Source organism: Pteronotus mesoamericanus, unplaced genomic scaffold (genome assembly GCF_021234165.1).
Source record: "Pteronotus mesoamericanus isolate MK-2021 breed Mesoamerican mustached bat unplaced genomic scaffold, CSHL_Meso_final scaffold_21, whole genome shotgun sequence".
Taxonomy (NCBI): domain Eukaryota; kingdom Metazoa; phylum Chordata; class Mammalia; order Chiroptera; family Mormoopidae; genus Pteronotus; species Pteronotus mesoamericanus.
In genome coordinates this window covers 3,055,919-3,077,858 of record NW_026555310.1, presented here as the reverse complement: position 1 = coordinate 3,077,858, position 21,940 = coordinate 3,055,919, and the positions used below count along the sequence as shown (strand labels likewise).

General features: G+C 51.7%; 1 protein-coding gene across 1 annotated transcript; it reads left to right on the top strand.

Annotated features, from left to right (window-relative positions):
- Window positions 1-7,210: 7,210 nt before the first annotated feature.
- Window positions 7,211-21,345, top strand: KRT7 (keratin 7). The gene is made up of 9 exons (XM_054591077.1): window positions 7,211-7,596; window positions 8,955-9,166; window positions 11,206-11,266; window positions 12,423-12,518; window positions 13,993-14,157; window positions 15,187-15,312; window positions 17,833-18,053; window positions 20,601-20,635; window positions 21,000-21,345. The coding sequence occupies exons 1-9, from the start codon at window positions 7,273-7,275 to the stop codon at window positions 21,176-21,178; spliced, it is 1,419 nt and encodes a 472-aa protein (XP_054447052.1). The 5' UTR covers window positions 7,211-7,272; the 3' UTR covers window positions 21,179-21,345.
- Window positions 21,346-21,940: the final 595 nt, after the last annotated feature.

The window sequence follows — 21,940 nt, the reverse complement described above, 5'->3', positions numbered from 1 at the left end:
CAGTGGTCATCTGCCACAAAAACAACTTTCATCACAGAAACAACTCCCATCTACTGAGTCTTTAAGTATATTTTATAACACTATTTTTCTTCAATACTTAAAGAGAACCCATGGGATAGACACTATTAATTCCCCACTTTACAGGAGGAAAATCTGAGTTGCTACTAGGTTGTGAAGCCCGGAAGCGGCAGTCTGAGTCAAAGACGAGCCCTCAGCCTGGTGCTGCGCGGTCTCCTGGGCGCTGTGGTCCCTGTTAGGGAGTTACTGCCGTCATGCGGATTGAGACCACAGGACGCACAGGGTGTAGAGAGTTAGGTCAGAAGAGCCCCACAAAATGTTTTTATCTATGAGAAATTGCCATTCTGACAGAGTCTGTGGAACTTTCTCTAACTAACTAGACTTCTTGCCCGTCTTTGAATATCCTTGTGCATCCCTAGCTTCTTATTGCCATCAAGGTAGAGGTGCTTTTCCTCTGCAGCAGGGCTGCTCTCACCTGGACTCTTAAACCCATCTTCCAATCCCCCCTCCCTGCTCCACTTATTAGCTACCCCTCTGCCCCCCATATTTAACATCTCTTCTTCTGGTCTATCTCTTTTTCTTCTGCCAAACCTCATGCCCAAATCTCTTTATGCTCCAATAACCCTTTCCATTAGCTTGCTTTCCATTCAAGCTAACTTCCTGTCGCACTTTATTGCCCAACTTTATGAGAAATTGTAGCTGGCACTCTGTATCCGCGTTCTCACCCCGTCCAAACCTCAGCCAGCTGACATCTGACTTGTACCCTCACAGCTCCAATGGAAGTGCATGCAGACCAATGAGAAGGCAGTCAGAGGGAGGGGAGCAAGAGAGGGTGATAGTACTAGGAAGTGGTGACCAAGGAGCAGAATGGAATACTGCAGCTGAGAAGGTGAGAGAGGCTGGTGTCCAGGGCGCAGGTGTGGAGAGCCTATCCTCAGAGCCTGGAGGGAGGGGGAAGGAGGGGTGGGTAAGTTAAGTTTGGGTGGGGGAAGGAAGGTAAGAGAGTTTTTGCCAGTTGGCCTTGATTTTCTCAGTGAGGAAGAACGCTCTGATACTCGATTGAGAGTGCAGGTGCAGGGAGTAGGGTGGGGATAGGAAGAGAGTACGGAAGCTTTGCAGGAACAACCAGGATGAAGGGGAGAGGTTGCTGAGCAAAGGCAGAGAGATGTGCCCAGTAGCAAAGAGGATGCCACTGAGCCTGATTTGCTGTTGACACCAGATCTACAGGAGACGGTTTCTTCACTGATGTTCTGCGGTTTGGAGCTGGAGCAGAGAAGTTTAGTGTTTAGGCTGAATAAGGCTGGAGGTAGAGGAGACAGAAGGAGTCAGAAAGGGAGGGATTCAAGCTGATAAGAAAGTCTGAAGGAAGGTGATAAGAAAGTCTGAAGGAAGGTGATGGAATAGTTGAGTTAAGGACTAAGGCAGCTGGTGTGGCTGGAAGAATATATTGACTCAGAGTGAGAGTTACGAACAATCCTGTAGCATGAGATCAGAGTTTAAGATTTAAGAGAGAAAGCAGTTTAGGGTGTAGAGTGCGGCCCTTGGCAAAGACAAGAGAAAAAGGATGGAAGTGGAAGTCTCTGGGATTGAAGAGCTAAGGAACGATCAGGCTAAAATGCTGGGCAGTCACCTACATGGAGCATGAGGGTGCCAGGGTGGAGCGGAGCACCAGGAACCAGGTGCCAGTGTCCCTGCTGGGGACAAGGGAGTGGCCAGGAGGTCAGGGAGTGACTGAGGCATCACAGGCACCAGCCACAGAGGAGGGGGGTAGACATGGTATAAGTGGGTGGCCTGAACCGCATAGGACTTCAAAAAATTACAGCGATTTATATAATCAATATATAGAGCTAAAAATTCAATCAGTATGTAAGGGATTTTATTCTTTTCAATGAACAGCATTCCTCTGAATATAAGTGAATACAGATCTGGCTGCCTGTCACTATGAAAGCCAATACTGGAGAGCAGGTGCTGATGTAAAGGGAAGTGGTTTATTTTCTGGTACCAGACACCTGGAAGGAAGATGGGGACTCATGTCTCAAAGCCCATTTCCTCCTCTCAGTGGAGGCAGAGGATTTATAAGGAAGGAGAGGGAAACAGAACAAAGAGATCAAGGAAGGGGTTTGAAAAGTTCTTTATGTGCAGACAAGCACAGTCTCTTCCGTTAGGCAGGTGATGATCCGGTGTGCATCGTCCTGGTTTAGTCATCCTGGCTTCTTGTCATCCTAGATCCAGGGTTGAAGGTCAGTAAATCTCCCAGAGCTGGGATGCCTGAAGGTCCGAGTTTGTATATGTTGAAGATAGTTACTAGGATTCTTATACAAACATGCACTTTTTATCTGTAAGCTACATATTAGTCAGGGTCAGCACTTACAGAAATGTCAAAAGAATGGTGGAGTGGGTTATAACTTCCCGCCATTATAATTTTCCACTGTTACATGAGTGTATGTAGCTCAATTCATTTAATAATTTCCCATAGATGGACATTTATGTTGTTTCTTGTATTTTGCTAATATTAAATAATGGCAGTAGAGACCACAGTATTGTGCACTTTGATGAGAACATCTACAGGACAAGTTCCTATTCTGGGTTAAGGACAAGAGTATTCATTTTGTTTAGATAAGGACAGATGTCTTCAATATTGATAGTTACTGCCAACTTTCCGTCTAAGAGGATGAGCCAGTGGATGACCCCATGAACAAAGGACAAAACTCCTTGTTACTCATACACTTATCAACATTATTATCAAACTTTTTAGTCTCTGATCATTTGACAAGTGGACATTGATTCTCATTGCTATTCTTGTTGTATTTCTTTTAGTGAGGTTGAGCATTTTTTACATATTTCCTATTGTTTTTTTCCCCTTTCTTACCATTTTTCTGTAACCACTCTAGAGACTCAAACATCCAAGGTTAAAATCTTGGCTTTTCTACACACTAACTCAGTGAACTGGGGCCATTTACTTAAATTTGTTGTGCCTCGGTTTCCTCTCGGAGGATAATAACACACGATGCCATAGGGTTAGTGTGAGAATTAAATGGGCAAATGGATGCAAAGTGCTTAAAACACTGTCAGGCACATGTAAAGTAAGCACTACATAACCTATCATTCATATTCCTTTTTAAAATTCTAAATCTTACTTTTCAATTATGGTTGACATTCAATGTTATTTGGTACTAGTTTTAGGTGTGTAGTGCAGTGGTTAGATAATCACATAGTTTACAAAGCGATCTCCCCGATATTTCAAGTACCCACCTGGCACCATACATAATTATTATAATATTATCGACTATATTCTCTATGCGGTATTATACATTTGCAACTACCAATTTGCACTTCTTAACCCTTTCACCTTTTTTATCCAGTCCCCCAAGCTCCCTCCCTGTGACAACTATCAGTCTGTTTTCCATATCTATGAGTCTGTTTCTATTTGGTTTGTTCATGTATTTTGTTCTTAGACTGCATGTACAAGTAGAATCATATAGTATTTGTCTTTCTCTGACTGACTTATTTCATTTAGCATCCAGGTCTACCCATGCTGTTCCAAATGGTTAAGATTCATTTTTTTTGTGGCTGAGTAATATTCCATTGTATATATGTACTACAACTTTTTTATCTACTCATCTATTGATAGGCACTTGAGTTGCTTTCATACCTTAGCACTAACTCATATTCTTCATGCCGGTTGCCCACTTTTCTGTTGCAGTTGTCTATGGATCCACCTATTTAGTAGAGTAGCTTTTTGACTGCCATATATGTTGCTTATTTGTCTTTCATCATTTGACTTTTTTTTTTTTTAAGTATTACATTCCATGCAGAAATGCTAAATGGCTTGTTGAACAAGCTCAAAAAAGTCAGAGGCTTTGGCTATAAACAAATGACAAAAATTTATTCAAGGGTCTTACACAACTAAGCAATACCCAAATTATTCCAGAAGAGAAAGAAAAGTTTGAGAGTTTTTATAGTAAAAAGCACATGTTTGGAAAAAAGTCAGTCCTGTATTGTTAGTGGGTGGGTTGGCTAAGGATGGTAAGCTTCCAGATGTCCGGTGGTCTGATTAATGGGTGCCAGGTTGTCTGGATGTGTTTTTTCTTTAGTATGACACACGGTTATCTGTAAGAGATATACATCTTCAGCACATAAACATTCTTGAGATTCTTCAGAGGTTTATTTATAGAATTTAGGTATTTACAGGCACTGGCACACAACTGAAAGTTCGAAAGTTTAAGTTCTTGCTCTAGTTAAAGAAGAATAGAATCATTTCTTCATGCCTCAACCTATTTGATTTTAATAATTTAGCAGCTGGATTGTAATGACTCCATTTTATTTCTCCCTTCTTTTCCTCAGGTTTTTGTTATGATTTTGTAATCATAACAAGCATTCAAATTCCAAGATAATAAACATGAATCATGTCTTTTTTTTTCCTTTAGGAATAAGAGGCTCTATGTTAGGGGATAGACAATGAGTAATGGTTCTAAAAGTGCAGGATGTGTAACAGGGCACATCCAGGGCCCCCCCCCAAAAGGTATTTGTGATGGGCCCCGGAGATTAGGTTGTCAAAGGAAAAGATATTCTCCCCGTTCCAGGGCGGGCCGCCATTGGGGATGGGAGCCTCGAGCAGGACCATAGAGTTATTTTGCATGTCAATAACAGGATAGCTTCATTCCTCATATGCAAAAAGAGTTATTTTGCATGTCACCAAGGCTAATCAGGAAGGTTTAAAAGACTTAATGCAGAATGTAACTGGGAGGGAAGAGGAGAGACTGGGGCCTGCGGGATAGACAGTGGCACACAGCCTCTGGGGAACAGTGTGAAGACCACGCCGGAAGAAAGAAGGGAGAAAGGACTCTGGCTAGTGGGCCATGAGAAGGTGCCACATGGTTTTGGATTAAGAGCTGGAGATCACGGTGACGCAGCGGATGGTGCTGAGACCCGCGGGAGGCCTGCCTAGCCGAGCCCCGGACTTCTGTTCTTTTCTTTCTGAAGGACGGTACCCCTGACAAACCTGACTGGCCTAACTGGGCAAAGCAGGGGAGGCAGGACGGTGTGTGCGCTGGTGATTCTTTTAAAGAGATTTTGATGTTTAAGTGCAACATTTAGCCATTAATCAAACCTGTATAACTTTTGAATAAATAGTTCCTTTCCTTTTCACCAAACTCTGCCATTCAGAGCCATAATTCCAAGGGCGGCGGGCAAAGGACCTACAACCGAGGGACCCCGGGGAAGGGGGTGTCGTTTCGGTAACTTCATCTGGGCACCCCCGCCCCTCCATGGGTCCATTTATTTGGTAACAGAGGGACCCAAAAAGAATGCCTCCCCCTCCTCTCCAGAGAACAGCGGCCAGTTCCACCTGTGAGGACTGTGGGACCCGGTGTCAGGGCAGGTTTAAAGGGTTTAGTGAAGCCAAGCAGGGCTGAGGACCTGGGGCCGCTTGGTTCTTCATAGCTGGGCCTGGAGGTTTCGGGAAAGCCAGGTGGACAAGTGAGTGAGTGAGTGTGTGTGTGTGTGTGTGTGTGTGTGATGTGTGTGTGTGACAGAACATTACAGAGACAGGAGTGAGTCTTTGGGGTAGGCCAGGGGCTTGTGGGATTAACTTGGCTCTAGATTTTGCCAGGGTTCTCGTAAGGTGGTCTCTGTGAGGCCAGCAGAGGCACAGGCTAGGGTGGGAGCCTGAGTTAGAGGAACCATTGGATGGTGCATTCTTGCTGAACAGGAATTCTGATCCTCGGTCTCTCTGTGTTAACAGCTTCCTGTAACCCTTCAGAGGGCATTTAATGAGTGCAGCCTGGCACTGAGTGGGCTCATGGTGCTGGCCTGTGAATGCAGAGACAGGAGAATGTCAAGGACCGGAGCCATCAGGACTGCTTCAGGGAGGGGTTGGAGGGCGGGCACTGGGCAGGCCCTGGAATGGGGAAGTGTTGCTCGAGGGGAGGCTGAGTCCTAGGCCTGAAAAGCACTTGGTCTGAGGTAACAACCTGGCCAGCTCATTGGCTGGGGCTGGCGGTGGGCTAAAGGTGACTAGAGGCTTGTCAGCTGTCTTTTTTTCCAAAGTCTCCTCAGGGCTATTCCTCTATTTATTCTGAGCTGGGTCTGGAGAAATCGCCATAGGGTGGTGCAGAGGGGGTCACATATGTGGCTGAAGGCTACTAGGAAAGGAGGTCAGTGTTTAGCTGTCTCTGTGTCCAGTGTCCTCTGTCCTAGCCCAATGTTTATGCCTATCTTGGACTGGGTTTGAAATTGCTGGGAACTTTTAAACAGAAAAATGTCAGGGGTAAGGGGACAGGGAGGAAAGCACACTGCACAGAGGTGGAATCAAAAGTGTGCATCAGTGTATCCACAGATACACCCTCCCCCTGAACATAGACTTTCACTTGTATAAGGATGTTCACAGACATGCCCAACAGCATATTGGGCTGTACATGCAGAGAAATCCCCCAGAAGTGAACAGACATCTGCAGTGTCCTGAATACACACAGGTGTCCCCTTCCTCTACAGAGGAAACAGTGGACAGGGTAAACATTCCCACCTGCCTGTGGGCTTCACATGCCTGCTGGAGTGAGGAGGAGAGGGGTGAGAGGTGGGGTCACACCCCACTTGGCCTACTCTCCCTATAGAAATGAGGTGTAGGGGCATGTGGCCAGGGAAACCAATGAGACCAGGTATACCCTGGGGTCAGAAAACTCAGGAACTGAGCTGATTTCTGGAGGAGAGCCTGCACTTGGAGGGAGGCTGTTAGAGAATGCTTTTCTGGCTTTCAGTAGTCTGGGGGTGGGGTGGGTGGGAGTGTATTCTTGGTCTAGAGCTTTTTTGTTCACCTCTTCTGGCACGGGGTAGGGGGTGTGTGTGTGTGTGTGTGTGAGTGTGTGTGAACTTACATTTGATCTCTCTGCTCAGGCCTCAGGAATCTAGACATTCTTCACCCATTCCCCATGCCCCCTCTAGGAAGCTTCCGAGTCTGGCTCAGACCGTTGTCTCCTACAGCTCTGGGGGACTACAGTCCCCTGCCCACTCTGGACTACTTGGGTTTGGACGGAAAGCTTGGGCTTGGCCTGGTGGGCGGCGCGGAGGGCGGAAGCACGGCCCTGGAAGGGGCGGGGAGGGGGGGCGCGCAGAGAAAGGTGGCAGTCGGCCAGCTCCGCCCCTACCTGTGTAAGGCGATCGGCCGGCGCCTAGTGGATAAAAGCGGCCAGGTATCCCGAAGGTCAGCGAGTTTGGCTCCCTCTGGCCCACTGCTAGGTCTAACCGGGTGCAGCCAACATGTCCACCCACTTCAGCACCCAGGTCTTCAGCTCGCGCTCCGCCACGTTCCCGGGGCGCGGTGCCCAGGTGCGCCTGAGCTCGGTGCGCCCGGGTGGCTCCCGCGGCAATAGCCTCTACAGCTTGGGCACCTTGCGGCCGCGCGTGGCCGTGCACTCCGCCTACGGGGGTCCGGTGAGTCCCGGTATCCAACAGGTCACCGTCAATCAGAGTCTGCTGACCCCGCTGCAGTTGCACATTGACCCCTCCATCCAGCAGGCACGCCAGGAGGAGCGTGAGCAGATCAAGACCCTTAACGACAAGTTCGCCTCCTTCATCGACAAGGTGAGCAGGCTGCAACCTGCCCGGAGCCACGCCACGCTCCAGGCCAAGCGGCTACTGAGCCCGGACTGCACTTGGGCTAGGCGCTGGGAGAACTAGTCTTTCTTTCCGCCAGTACTGGGAGCTCCAGAGGCCAGGGCCGAGTTTCTCATTCCGGGCCCCTTTCTCTGTGAGAGGGCTGTGTGGAGGCGGCGGTGAGGTAGGGGTGAAACGCCCTTCCCAGCTGAGGAGGTCCCCGCACCCCGACTCTCTACCCCGAGGCAGGTGCTAAAAATAAAGCGCCGGAGGGAGGTAGGGAGGCTCCCGTCACACCCGCCCCACCCGCCCCACCTTACCTGGTCCTCCAGCTTCCCTTTGGTGGTTGGAAGTTAGGTGAGGTTATAACTGTCTTTGGAGACAGCCCATTTGGGGGCAGGGAGGGGGAAGGGACATCTGGGAGGTGTTCTTCCTGGCAGTTTGGGCCCCAGAGGGGTGAGAGTGGGGAGAGTCAGGGCTGGGAGGGAGGGGCAGGCTTGACTGGTGGGCTGAGATGGGGGGCAAAATGGGGCTGGACCGGGGAACTAAGGGCTATCGCAGCTGGGCCCCCCTGGCCAGGGCCTCCTCCCGCAGGTGTAGACCAGGCCTTCTCTCTCCTGCCTTTGTGTACCTACCTCCCCACTTCCCCGGCCTCCAATGTCCTCTTCCCTTTCGCCATGTTGACCAGACATGTCCTTCAGATTCCACTGAAGCCTCCCAGGCCCAAGTTCCTTTCCTCTGTCTCACTGTCTGCAACCCCCATGTCCCGCCGCCTTGAGTTGCTGGTTCTGAGGAGGCTTGCTTCCCACCCACAGTCATGCAGGGTGCTCCTTGGGGGCCTTTCAGGCCCCACGGCTGAGTACAAAATAGGTGCTCATTTTACACTGACTGGGTTGTAGCACCCTGTCCTGAGGCCTTGCTGGAGGAAAGGAGGAGGGGAGAGAAGATACTGAGGGAGGAGAGACAGGTCCCACCCTGAAGGCAGGAGGCTGAGTCAGGCCCAGGACACAGGCTGGAAGGGGAACCCCTTCAGGGAGGGAGGTGGAGATCCCCTGTAATGCGATGGGGGCACAGGAGGGAAGAGACCTTAAAGCACAGCCCCAGGGCACATCAGTGAACCAGGTCCACCCGACCCGTGGGCTACACTCTAGGACACTTGAGACAGAGATTCCTGGAGAAGAGGCTTGTCCAGGGTTATTTTCCCAGAGAGGGCTAAGGGCTGGGGGCCCAGGTTGGGGGAATGGCCAGAGGGAGCATGGTTTCTGCTGGGAGGCTGGAGACCCTCAACCCCACAGTGGGCAACATGGTCTGCCCCTCAGGAGTTTCCTCTTCTGTTTCCTTTCTAGGTGCGGTTTCTGGAGCAGCAGAACAAGCTGTTGGAGACCAAGTGGGCTCTGCTGCAGGAGCAGAAGTCGGTCAAGAGCAGCCGCCTCCCAGGCATCTTTGAAGCCCATATTGGTGGCCTGCGGAAACAGCTTGAGGCCTTGCAGATGGATGGCGGCCGCTTGGAGGTGGAGCTTCGGAACACACAGGGTGTGGTGGAAGACTTCAAGAATAAGTACTGCCTCCCAGTGTGACTTGTGGGGGAGTGGGAAGGGTGGGATCTGTGCCTTGCTTGGGGCCGTATCAACTGGACCTCTGCAAGTCCCCTCTGGGTTAGGGGGTGAAGCTGCTTAGTAGACTAACCCGTGATGGGTCTTGACTGACACAGTCCCTGCCTATCCTAGTCCCTTTGTCCCTGGGGGCTGTTTCCAAGTCTTTCTGGTCTTTTCTCCTGAGTTACCCCCAGTAAAGTATCTCTGCCTGGTCCTGAACTGCTCTTTTCTCTTTGGGTGCCTGACCAATACCCCGAGAGAGTGTAGGGCAGGAGGTCTAACAGATGTGCTTCAGAAGTCGTGCCGCTCTCACTAATTATTCTAGAACAACTTCATTTTGTTCAGGTGAGGAATTAGGGACGAGAGAGGCCCAGGGACTTGTTCGAGATCACACAGCAGATCATTGAGAGAGCTGGGACTTGAAATTTGGGCCCCTGATTCCCAGGAGGAGACATGGAACCAACTTGGGCTGGAAAGGAGCAAGGAGAGGGAATGACCTTTGTGAGCCAGGGGAGCGGCTGCAGAGGGGCGGGGACAGTCAGGCAGGGGCTGTGAGAAGAGAGGAAGCTGGTGAAAAGGGGCAGGGAGTGCAGGGGCCAGGAAGGCTGGGGTTTTGAGGATAGGCCTTTGAGGTATCCACCTGTTTTCTTTTCTCACTGAATAGAAACCAAAGCTTGAGGCTTGGGCTGTTCCCCACCCTGGCCTTCGTGCGCTGTGGGCAGTGTGGGTAGTGAATGAGTTCTGTGCCCTGCCTGGAGGCGCATGACTAAGCCAGAGCGGGGACACTGGCACTGACTGGAGGTAGAACAAACAAAGGCCTTAGTGGAGAATACCCACCTCCTAATGCCCCGGGGCAACAGTCAACAGGATAAATCTCACAGCAGGTGGAGTGAGGCAGGTGCTGGGCAGGGAAGGCCTTTGGCAACCAGCAAGCCCCTTTTGTTCTGTGCATTTGTCGATGTGGGCACACGTACTTTCCCCACCCCAAAGCCCACAGAGCTTTCCTGTGGAGCCAGGCTGAGCTCTGGGCCGGGGTTGAAGGAGGCACAGGGAGAGGCCTGGGTACAGCTACCCAGCAGCTCCTACCTGCACACTGTCTGGGCCCTGGGACGTGTGGCCGAGGCAGCGCTGGGCAGACAGCTTCGGTGGACAGATGGCTTCGAGGATATTTCCATAACTATTCTATAGGACTTGAGAGTCCAGAATTCTGGAAGGAAGGTCGCTGCCCAAACACTGCTGAGTTTCTGTTTCTGACACCTTTTTATTTAAGATTCCAAATAAATCCTGGGTTAAGCCCACCTGCTCTCTTGCTCTGTGCCCTGCTTTGACGGTGTCCTCCTATGTGTGGGGCTGGCTCCTGGGGAGAAAGAGGAATGGGAGGGGAGATGGGGACCAGAACACGTAGTTAAGGCCTGGCTATTCCAGGAATTTATGCACCCCTCCCTGATTCCACAAGGCTCCTCCCTTTCAGGCCCATCTTCCCCCTCGGGGTAGAATTAGGTAGTGGTTAAGGCCGGGGCTTGGAGTCAGACTTCCAGGTCTCAAGTCTGGGCTTTGCTACTTAGCAGTTTAGTGACTGGACAGATTACTCTGCATCTCAGAGCCTCAGTTCCCCGCCCTGATAATCATTTTACCATTGTTGTAAGACTGTTGTGAGGATTAAATGAGCTAATGCTCGGGAAGCTCTCGACAGTGCAGGCCCCACGTGAAGTGATCTATAAGCATAGCTTTTATTCTTTGCATTCTCCCAAAATATGCAGCCCTTGTCCTTTAATTCATATGTTCCCTGCTCTTCCACCTCCTATCCCATGGCAAGACTCAAAGCTTTAGGATTCGCCATATGGAAAAGTCAGGGACATTGGGTTTCATAGCTGACACTTGTTTTTTCAGATGTGCCACTAAGGGGAAGGTGAGGGTGATGCAGGGTAGATCTTCACACCTGGGTCTGAGGGGGGATGGAGGCAAAGCTGTACCAACACCATGCCCGCCTCCTCTACTGCAGGTATGAAGAGGAAATCAACCGGCGCATGGCTGCTGAGAATGAGTTTGTGTTGCTGAAAAAGGTGAGGGGGGCAGGTAGGAGAGATGGGGATGTTGTCTGAACACGTAGGACAAGGGATCACATGGCCTTCTCATCTGAGCAGCCAATAGGGACCTGTGGCCAGGGTCTGCCTTGGAGGATGACAAGAAGGGAATGATGGGCTTGGGGAAGGAGAGATCTGGCAGTCAGGCCCTTACAGCGTACCCTGTCTTGTGTGTGTGTGCACTTCTGTGTTTGTGTATGTCTGGTTAGTTACTAGACTTGTTTCTGGACTTGGAGGGGTTAGAATTAATACCAAAGAATAGAGGTTGGAAAGGGAGATTCCAATCCCAAATAAGGACATGTTCAATCATAGTCTGAACATTTCAGTACGGACAAGCGTGGCACAGGGCAGGCCTGAAATATTTGCTGAATGAATGGAACAGGCTGCCTTGAGGCAGAGTAAGTTCCCTGGCCTGGAGAGGTGCAAGCCAAAATTGGAAGGTCTTGGAAATATCTTGCAAGGGCTTGATTTAAGATTCTGGTTCAATGCACATTCACTGAGTAGCTGAGTTTTCCAGGACCATCCACATAAATGCATCCTGCCCCCAGAGTGCTGGGCCCTTGGAGATTCAGGGATGGGTACAAGTGGGTACTACCCATAGGAGTTTAACCAAAGGAAAGTGTGGCCAGAAAGGATCTAGGTATCATCTGGACCTACAGTGTTAATCTGTGGCCAACCTATGTCAGAATCACCCGTGCTGCAAGTTAAATATTCATCTGAGAGTGGTGCCCTGGAGTCTGAATGATTTTATACTCTCTTATTTGCCTGATCAGAAACTCACAGAATCGAAGTGATTTGTTCAAGGCCACATACCCTGTAGGTGGCAGAACCAGGGGTGTGTCCAGACCACCAAAGCCTTTAAGAACTGGTAGAGTGCTGGGTTTGTGGCTTCAGGTCGCTCTGGGCTACTGGTACTGAGAGGGGGCCTCTGGTCCTGGGGCTTCATGGAGATGATGTCCATCATGCAGCCCGAGGGTATCCAGCAGAGGAAACTTCTGGCCATGTGCATATCAGGCAGCCTGGAGAAATTGTGTGTTTTATAGTAGGGCAGTGGCGTTTGGCCTTGAGGTTGAACAGTGCTGCCTTACCCCCACCCCTGCTAAATGGTCTGTGTACTTTTCACCACCGTCCCCAGGATGTGGATGCTGCCTACATGAACAAGGTGGAGTTGGAGGCCAAGGCGAATGACCTGAATGAGGAGCTCAACTTCCTCAGGAGCCTCTATGAGACGGTGAGGACCTCAGGGCTGGGGGGCTTGTCATGACCCACGTGTCCTAACAAAGTTGCCATCTGGTCCACCCCTGCCTCTGGGCCAGTCTGGGTGTGTGCTGACTGTGTGGGGGTTCCTTTATCCTCCTCTTCTTCCTTTCTGGACAGGAGTCCTTGATGGTGGGGAGTTCAGGAGGAGCTGGCCCTATCAGAGCAGGGTGGTAGGGTCCATCAGGATTGGCCTTTTAGAGACATGGAATGGCCATTTGTCCGGGAGTGTGATGGGGCGGGCTGAAGGAGCCGGGAGGATGTCAGGGGATCCCAGGCTGTGACAGAGTTCCGCGGCAGGCTGGGTGGGGCAGGCGAGGTAGCCTGAGTCAGGAGAGACTGGAGTGCCTAAGAGTTTCCACCCAGAGGGGCTGGGTGGGAGGCTGCTCACCAACTGGCCTCTCTGTCTGTCCACCCTCCCATCTTATTCTCTGCCACTGACCCTTGCCCAACCCTGGGCTTCCAGCTCTTCCCTTATGGGACTTAAAATCCTTTTCATTCCCTTCCATGTGAGGCTCTGGCCTTAGGTAGAAGATAGGGTGGCCAGTCGCCTGGCAGGACTGGTCTGGGACACAATTCCACATGACCCTAAATGCAGTTCTCATTTTTCAGTTCAGTGTAGCCTGTGCCTGTATATTCAGCCTCCAGTAGCCTCTCAGAGTGAATTTCCAAGGGGCTGGATCCTTGGGGCTTTCTTCGGGCATTTTTAATCTTAGTGCAGGTCTTCATATGTCTGTCACATGCCATATATATTTGTGTCTCTCTCTCTCTGTGTGTATGTGTGTATATGTATGTATAATTATTTTCTTCTCATTATAAAATGTGTGCTTGTTGCAAAAAACCCAGAAAATTAAGTAAAGCATAAAATTAAAAATAATACACCTATACACCCTCTTATCATCTTGGTATCTACCTTTTCAGATTTTTTTTTCTGTGCATATATATACAGAGAGATATAGAAGTCTATATTTTAATAAAAATAGAACCATAATCTTTCCATGTAATGGTATGTCATGGGTATATTTCCCTGTCCATAAATACAGCCATGTCATCCAATTTAAAGGCTGCAGAGTGTTTCATTGGGCAGAATATGACTTATTTTACTCACCCCCTAGCGACCCCCTTCACAGTAGATAGAGCTCATACACCCCGGGGGGGCACCTCACAGCAGGGACCATCACAGCTCACACACCCTGTCACTTTTTTATCTGCTGTAATCCCACCGGACTCCTACTTGAGGAGTTGCTAATGGGCTCTTCAGGGAGCCAGGGTGGGAAGGACCGCAGAGCGGATGCTGCGGGTCTGTGCGCCCTCCCTGCCTAGAGACTCACACCCACTCTGGCCTCTTCTTTCTTTTTCTTTTCCTGGTGTGTGGGGAATCCCAGGATGGGCCTGGGAACAGGGGTGGGCCCTGCCCCAAGTCCCCATGATCTGCCTGGTCCCTGCAGGAGTTGTCAGAGCTGCAGGCCCAGATCTCCGACACATCTGTGGTGCTGTCCATGGACAACAGCCGCTCCCTGGACCTGGACGGCATCATCGCCGAGGTCAAGGCCCAGTACGAGGACATCGCCAACCGCAGCCGGGCTGAGGCTGAGTCCTGGTACCAGACCAAGGTGTGCAGCCACTGGGGACATAGTCCTCCTGTAGAGTCCTTGGTGACAGTTTTCCTTACTCTTCACCCTGTCTCAGGCCTTTAGGGCCTGGTCCCACTGTTCTCGGGGGCACCGGTGTTTTAAGTCTGTCGTGTTCTCCAGTGTCCTGGGAAAAAGAGGAAGCAAAGGACAGGGCCCTTCGCTGCAGAGGGTGCAGGGCAGAGGAAGTGGGCATAGTTTAACAATTATAATAGCTAAAATGTGGCAAGTACTCATAGTGCTAGGCAGTATTTCATGTTTTACCTGTATTGACTCATTTAACGCACAGAACAGCCCTATTAGGTAGACACAGTATTATCCCCTTTTTATATTTAGATGAGTAAACTGAGGCACAGAGAGGTTCAGTAATTTGCCTAACTCCACACAGCTGGTAGATGGAAAAGCGGGGTCCTAGGGCTGCCGACCAGGCATTGTGCGGAGGCAGCACAGCTGACTGCGCAGGTGCTGAGGGAGTGGGTGGGGCTGCTGGGGGAGGAGCCTGAGGCTGGGTTTAAAGCTGCACGGAGGGAGTCACCCACGGTGCAGAGGTGAGAACACAGGTGTGCCAGCAAGGAGACCTGGGCTCAGATTTGCTGTGTGGTCCTTGAGTAATGCCTTCATTCCCTGGGATCACTCTCCTAACCCGTGAAGTGGGTAGTGCTGAGGAGGGAGTGCTTGATAGGTGAGGATCTCAGATTCCCAGTGATTCTCTAGCAGTAGGGTTTGCTGGGAATGGGAAGAGCCTGGGGGTCCATGGGGTGGGCCCTGGGAGCCATCCTTGTTCCCTCTGTCCCGGCTGGGAGAACACCGAGCCCCTGAGTCACCCCACTGCCCTATGTCTGGCCTCTTAGCAATGGGTGAAGGTTGCTGGGAGTCAGACTGCCTCTCCCGGGAAGAGAAGCTGAGCGGGCTGGTCACTCAGAACCTGGGGCCTGCCTTGGGTGGGGAGAGGGACAAGTCCCCTGTGATCTTCATTCACCGCTGCCATACTTCTCTGTGTGGCTGTTCCAGTTCGAGACCCTCCAGGCCCAGGCTGGGAAGCATGGGGATGACCTCCGGAATACCCGGAATGAGATTGCGGAGATGAACCGGGCCATCCAGAGGCTGCAGGCTGAGACTGACAACATCAAGAACCAGGTGGACACAAGCACTCCTCCTTGCTTCTCCCTGTTTCTCAGGGCATGCGCAGGGTAGCCAGCTGACAATCAGGAGCAAGAGGCTGGGGGCGGGGGTGTCAACCCTGCCCCCCCCCCCCCACCAGGCCAAGGCTGGTACAGCTCAGACCCACTTGTGAGAGCCCCAGGACAGAATGTTCTTGGCCAAGTTTTGGCTCAGACCAAAGGGAGGAGAGGAGTCCTAGCTGGGCATACAGCCTATGGAAGAAGCCTCAGGCTGGCTGGCCAGAAAAGAACCACCTCATTACCCAATTGGTACTGAGCACTCTCCTTGCACCTAGCTTTGGGTGCAATATGGTATATCTGGGAGCTCACAGTTGTGGGGAGCAGCGGGGTGGGGAGGGAGGACAGTGGCCAACGAGAACCCTTACTGTGGCTCACAAGGCCCCGTCCCAATCCTGACCTCACTTTCCACCACCCCCCCAGTCTACGCTCCAGCCACACTAGCCCGCTTCCTGTACCTTGCATTTGCCAGGTGTCTGCATGCTTCAGGGCCTTTGCACTTGGTGTTCCCTCTACCTGGAATGTGGTTCTCCCAGCTCTGTATGTGGCTGCCCCATTCCTGTCCCTGGGGCTTAGGACAAAAGATCTCACCGATAGCCTTTTCAGTAGTCCGTCTGAAGTTCCCTGAAGCACCTATCACTATCTGAAATGTTCTGTCTTATTAAGTACTGACTGCCCCCCACCTCCACTGGAATGCAAAACATGCCTTAGAGCAGGGGCCCCATTTGTCTGGTTCACTGCTCCTCCCTTCCTAGCTCCTGGCACATGGTTAGGGCGCAGGTCTCCGACACCAGGCTGACGGGAGAACATGCTGTGAAGCTGGTGTGGGGGGTGTTGATGAAGGAAGGGTCTTCTAAGCCCTGGCGGAGGCAAAGGGGTGGGAGGGGCAGCTAAACCTGAGCAGGTGTCTGCACTGAGGAGGGAGGGAAGGTGACCAGTGCGGCAGCTTCAGAGACCTAACTTCCAGATGAGATGGGAGGATGGGATGTGGGGGTGGTTTGCCCAGAAATGTCCTCCCCTCAAACCCCTGAAGACCTGTTGACATGAGGGCGGAGGCTGCCTCTGGCACAGATGTGGGGCCATGAATCATCAGGGAAGCAAGCCAGCCTCCAGGCCAGTGGGGAGACGCGGCACATGGCGGGTGCCCCAAACCCTGCAGCTTCTGCCGTATCTGGGTCTCCTCCTACACCGCGGGGCAGAACCAGGCCCCAGAGTTGGGGTATCTGCCACCATTGAGAGACCCAGAGGTAGTGGGATGGGCCTGGCCAAGGGGCACCAATATAACACGGAAGGGCGCTGCCAGCTGGATGAGAGGCAGAGAGCACCAGAGGGCCCCCTGAGGAGAACTGGGGGGATGGCCAGAGAGACGGAGCACATGAGCTGAAGGGAGAGGATATGAGGGCAGGGAGCGGTGGGTGAGAAGGAGCACTGGCCTAGGGCATGGGGGTGGCGGCTGTCTGAGCTGAGGAGAGGAGGCCAGCACTAGATAGGCTCCCAGTGGTGGGGAGTGAGCTACAAGCAGAGGGAAGACCAAGGCCGGGCAGGAAGTGGCAGTTATTGCTCAGGTCCATCATGAATCTGACCACTTCTCCAAAACCTGGGAGCTGTCAATATGCATTTTGGATCTGGGGGTTCCAAGCAGTGTCTCTGCTCCAAGCCCCCCTGAGCCAGGCCTGTTCCAAACTGGCTCCTGTTTTGAAGGTGGTTTTGGTTCTTATCAGCTGCCTGAAATTTGGGAACTTAACTAGGGTCCTGTGGCTTTGGAGGTTCTCCAGCTGAGGGGTGGGGAGCAGGGCATTTGCAAATCATAATAACATTTATTAATAATACTAATCCTAATAGTATTTATTAAGTGCTTACTGTATGCGAGACACTGTGCCAAGGACTTGTGTATTACCTCATTTAATTCTCGCAATATCCTTATGAGGTAGACACTATGATTATTGCTGTTTTAGAAAAGAGGAGACTTTGGCCCTGGCTGGTATGGCTTGGTTGGTTGGAGCATTGTCCTGTAACCAAGGGTTTGCAGGTTTGATTCCCTGTCAGGGCACATGCCTGGGTTGAGGGTTTGATCCCCAGTCTGGGCACATATAGGAGGCAACCAATGAATGTTCTCTCTCACATAGATATTTCTCTTTCACATCAGTGTTCTTCTCTCTTCCTTTCGCCCTTCCTCTTTCCTGAAAAGCAATAAAAAATGCCCTCAGGTGAGGGAAAAAAATAAAATGAGGAGACTTTGGCTTAAAAGGATTGATTTATCCAAGATCACATAGCTGGCAGAGACAGAACTGTAACCTAGGTATTGGGTATCAGAACCCATGTTTTTAACCCTTGGGATTCTTCGGTGCTTGGGGAAGTAGGCTGGTGCCAATGAAACCCCAGAAGCAAGTTGCCGAGGGGCTCACCGCAGGATGGGGAGGCAGGAAGGCAGTGACTGGTGAGGCCTGCCCCCACCTCACAGCTCCTCTACTGCCCACAGCGTGCCAAGTTGGAGGCTGCCATTGCTGAGGCTGAGGACCGCGGGGAGCTAGCACTCAAGGATGCACGTGCCAAGCAGGAGGAGCTGGAGGCTGCCCTGCAGCAGGCCAGGCAGGACATGGCCCAACAGCTCCGGGAGTACCAGGAGCTCATGAATGTCAAGCTGGCCCTGGACATTGAGATTGCCACCTACCGCAAGCTGCTGGAGGGCGAGGAGAGCAGGTGAGATCACCGAAACTGAGAAAGGGATCCTTCTAAGACTCAGTGGGGCCTGGGGCTTGACATTCATCCATGGACAAGCATTTCCTATGTACTCTCTGCAGGGCGCTGCAGATGGGAGGTGCAGGGAGGGTATAGCTGATGGTTTCTTCTTTGCCCTTGATGAGATGACCTAGAAGGAAAGACAGTGTGATGTAAAGCTCAGTGGAAAACTTGAAGTAATGTCTTCATGTCTGTGGCCATTAACAGGGTCATCTCTGATCCTTAGAATACATTCAGAGAAACAGGTCAGGTGTTGTTAATACAGAGGATAAACTGTGGTTCAGTTTTATTAATTGAGGGGACAGGGCTGGTGTGCAGTCAAGCTCTACTGATTTCTGGTTCAAGCGCCTTGCATAACTCCAGGCTGCTTCTCACTACTCAAAGTGCTAAGTCATGTGGTATTGACTGAATGTGGTGGAGCAGGTTAATTTCTCCCTGTCCCAGAGATATTTGCATCCTCACTTGCAGCCTATGAGGAGGCGGGGATGGGCTAGTCTTATAGGGAATTCTTTATGAAAGACAGAAGCTATGTCCATGAAGTTGTGCGTTCATTCTTACCTTTCTGGGTTGACTGGCTCATTCAGTCGACAGATGGCTTTAGAGTGGACCTTGGGGGAAGGTTAGGATTTGGTGAGGGTGAGAGGGGACAGCATGGACAAAGGCCTGGAAGTAGGTCTCATCATGGCCTGGCTTGTTGGAACCCAACAGAGATAGATAATATGTAAGACATGTTTCTGCCCCCAGGGAGCTTGTAGAGGAGTAGAGGAGGCAAAGCATCTACAAAGGAAGCATTCAGGGACCAGTAACTTGGACCTGTAAAATGCTGAGTTTACAAAGAACTTTTCCTTTTCTGAGCATTATTGCAGAGGGCTGGGGACAGAAGATGGGACATGAATGGAGCGGAGAGGAAGGAGTTGGGGAACAAGAGAGCACGGGGGCAGAGTGCCTGAAGGCTGAGATTTGTCTGGGAGGAGCATTGGGCAGGAGGAGGGAGGTTGCCACCTAGTTTTGTGGAAGAGGAATTGAACACCAGAGGCCTCTGGGAAGGGAGAGTAGCCAATTTGGCGCATAAGGCAGCCCATGAGCCCAATTGTCCCAGCCAAGGTGCCTCTCTCTGCGCCCTCCTCCACTGTGGGTGCAGGAGCCTCACTTTCTTGGGAATGCACACCCCGGGGCCTCTTTTCCTCCTAGAATCAGAGCCAGGGGCCCCTTAGAGCAGGATCTGATCCACTTTCTCCCGTGGGCGAATGAGGGGGCTGAAGCTAGCTGAGTGGCATGGCCAAGGTCACTCCGCAAGCTGGACAGTCCTCCTGAAAGCCTAACCTCAGACCAGGTTGCCATCACCGGGCCTTAGATCCTGGTGCTCCGAGAGGAGACTGTCTTCTCTCCCCCACTTGGGGGACATGGAGATGGACACCTGGTTTTTATCCTCTAATCCCTCAGCCCTTCCCAGGGCAGGTCTAGGATTTAGAAACTCATCCAATTTGGGAGGACTTTTGTTAGGGATACAAAGTTACAAATATAAAGTTAGGTACAAAAATGAATATTTATTCAGGATCAGAAAAGAAAAATCACAAATCACAGGAGTCTGAAACGTTCAGGTTCCCTCCTTCTGAATTCTTTAGGAATTGAATGCGTGTATGGGATTGTTGCCCAACTGCCAGTAACTCCCAACACTTGCAGGGGCCATTTGAGCAAGAGGCCTGGAAGCTTCCTAGTACACCCATCTGCTGCTCTTGGCCGTTGCTCTGCCCCTTGGACTTGGGGCTGCTGAGACCAGGTGGCTCCCTCACTCCCCCCACAGATTTGAGGTGTCCTCTCCCTCCTGCATAGTACACTCATCCTCAAGGCCAGGGGCTTGGTGACAACATGCTGTGTATCACAAAGCAAACACACCCAGCTGTCTTGGGTGGATTTTTAATTTCCAATGCAAGACATGTTTCAGCCCCACAGGCTGCTTAAAGCTACCCCACCAACCTCCGCAGTCCCTGCTGGAGCTGCATTCACTCAGTCCACAATACACTAATTGCTTCAACACATAGAAATTACCATGCCCCAGACATCCTGCAGGGACTGGAGAGACAGTCATCAGTAAGCTACAGCTTACTTTGAGGGTTTTATGACCTGGTTAGGGGAAGCAGCTGCCTATGTAATAGTAAGAGCGGCTACATTTACTGAATCCTGTGTGTCCAGAGCTATGTCATTTACCCCTTGCAAACAACCCTGTGGGGTGGGTACTGACTAAGTTAGGCCCTATTTATAGGTGGGGAAATGGAGGCTCTAAGACATTCCCAAGATCATGTAGCCAGTAGGTAAGAGGGCCTAAATGAACCCTGCTACCCACTCCTCCTGGCTCATTTTGCAGCAAGGCTGAAGGGAGGCTGGTAGTGTGGGGGGCGCAGGAAAGAATACCCATGCTGCTTGGGGTTTGGACAGAAGGGTGCCTGGGAGTGCCTCCTCCAGTGCTGAGGCGAGAGCTGCTCTCACAGGCCTCTCCTCTACCCCCAGGTTGAACGGAGATGGAGTGGGAACCCTGAACATCTGTAAGTCCTTGGCTTTGGCTCACCCTTTGTTGTCTCCAGACTGGGAGGGGTCTATAGGATGGCACATTGGCCTGGGGGGCCTGGCACCTCCTTCCCTTCAATGGCTTCCAGCGGGCGCCCTGGAGCTCCCAGTCGGCCAGACTTAAGGGCCCAGGGAAGTCTAGAAAGAGGGCAGGGTTGGGCAGGGGACGGCCCTCCCTCCACTGTCCGAGGCTCCTTCTGGGCTGGCCCGGTGTGGGCGGTGGGAAAGGGAGGTGACGGTGGGAGCAGAAGGGCAGCCACGGCAGGAGGGTGGGGTGGAGGGAAGGCATGGGGCCTCGGTGGTGGGCCCATGCTGACGGAGTCCTTCTCTCTCCTCTCCCAGCTGTGGTGAATACCACTGGTGGCGGCGGCAGTGCCCTGACCTACGGGGGAACCAGCGGTGGCAGTGGCCTGGCCTTCGGGGGAACCATGGGCAGCAATGCCCTGAGATTCTCGAGTGGAGCCAACAAGGCCTATTCCATGAGGACCACATCTGCCACTCACGGGAGTGTCTTCAACTGAGCCCCACGTATGGGGAGACCCACATCCCCTCCCCTACAGTCACAAGAAGATTCCCATCCTGGTTCCCTCCATGGTCCCAAAGCTGCAAAGCAATCTGAAAAAATGATGTCAGAATAGCTTCCAATAAATGGTCTCTTTCTGAGGCCTGGGTGAGCCCATGGCCAGCACGTGGTATCCTGGCTTCATTTGGCTGGGCAGAGACGGGGTGGGGAGGGAGGAGCCCTGGAGAGGCCAGGGTCTGCTCTGATAACTGAAAGCCTCTTGTGCAGGAGACCGGGGGTGCTGCTCTAAGGAACTCAGCTCTTACTGAGTTTGAGGCCTTGGCCCCCTCCCAGCGCTGGGGCCAGTTCCAGCTCTTCTGAAGAAGCCCAGCAGCATCCCAGTGAAGTTCTGGCTCTGCCAGGTAGTGGGCCATGGAATCCTCTCCTGCTGAGAGGGCGGCGCTGTCAGTGCATTCTTCAGGCCCTGGCTTCTGGGTGTTCCAGTCAACTCAGATGAACTGCCCTCAGCTCTTCCTGGTGCTTTGTCTGCCAGGGCCTGGGACCCTGGACAGTGAGACCCTGGAGGGGGCTTTCTGGGTCTGGGATTCTGGGGTCGGTACAGTGGGAGGAGGTCTGAATGTGTTTGGGAAGTGGTCAAGTTGGGGTCCCTGTCAGTGGCTCGTTGCCTACGTCTGTGGGCTATGGGATGGTCTGTATATCTGGACCCCTGAGGGCGCGTCTGTGTTAAGCCTGTGCTTAATGGGGCATCCACGTATCAGGT

Coding starts and splice junctions, on each gene's coding strand:
- KRT7 (XM_054591077.1), top strand. CDS start 7,273: ATGTCCACCCACTTCAGCACCCAGGTCTTCAGCTCGCGCTCCGCCACG. Junction 12,519..13,992: donor TCAGGAGCCTCTATGAGACG/GTGAGGACCTCA, acceptor TGGTCCCTGCAG/GAGTTGTCAGAGCTGCAGGC. Junction 14,158..15,186: donor AGTCCTGGTACCAGACCAAG/GTGTGCAGCCAC, acceptor TGGCTGTTCCAG/TTCGAGACCCTCCAGGCCCA.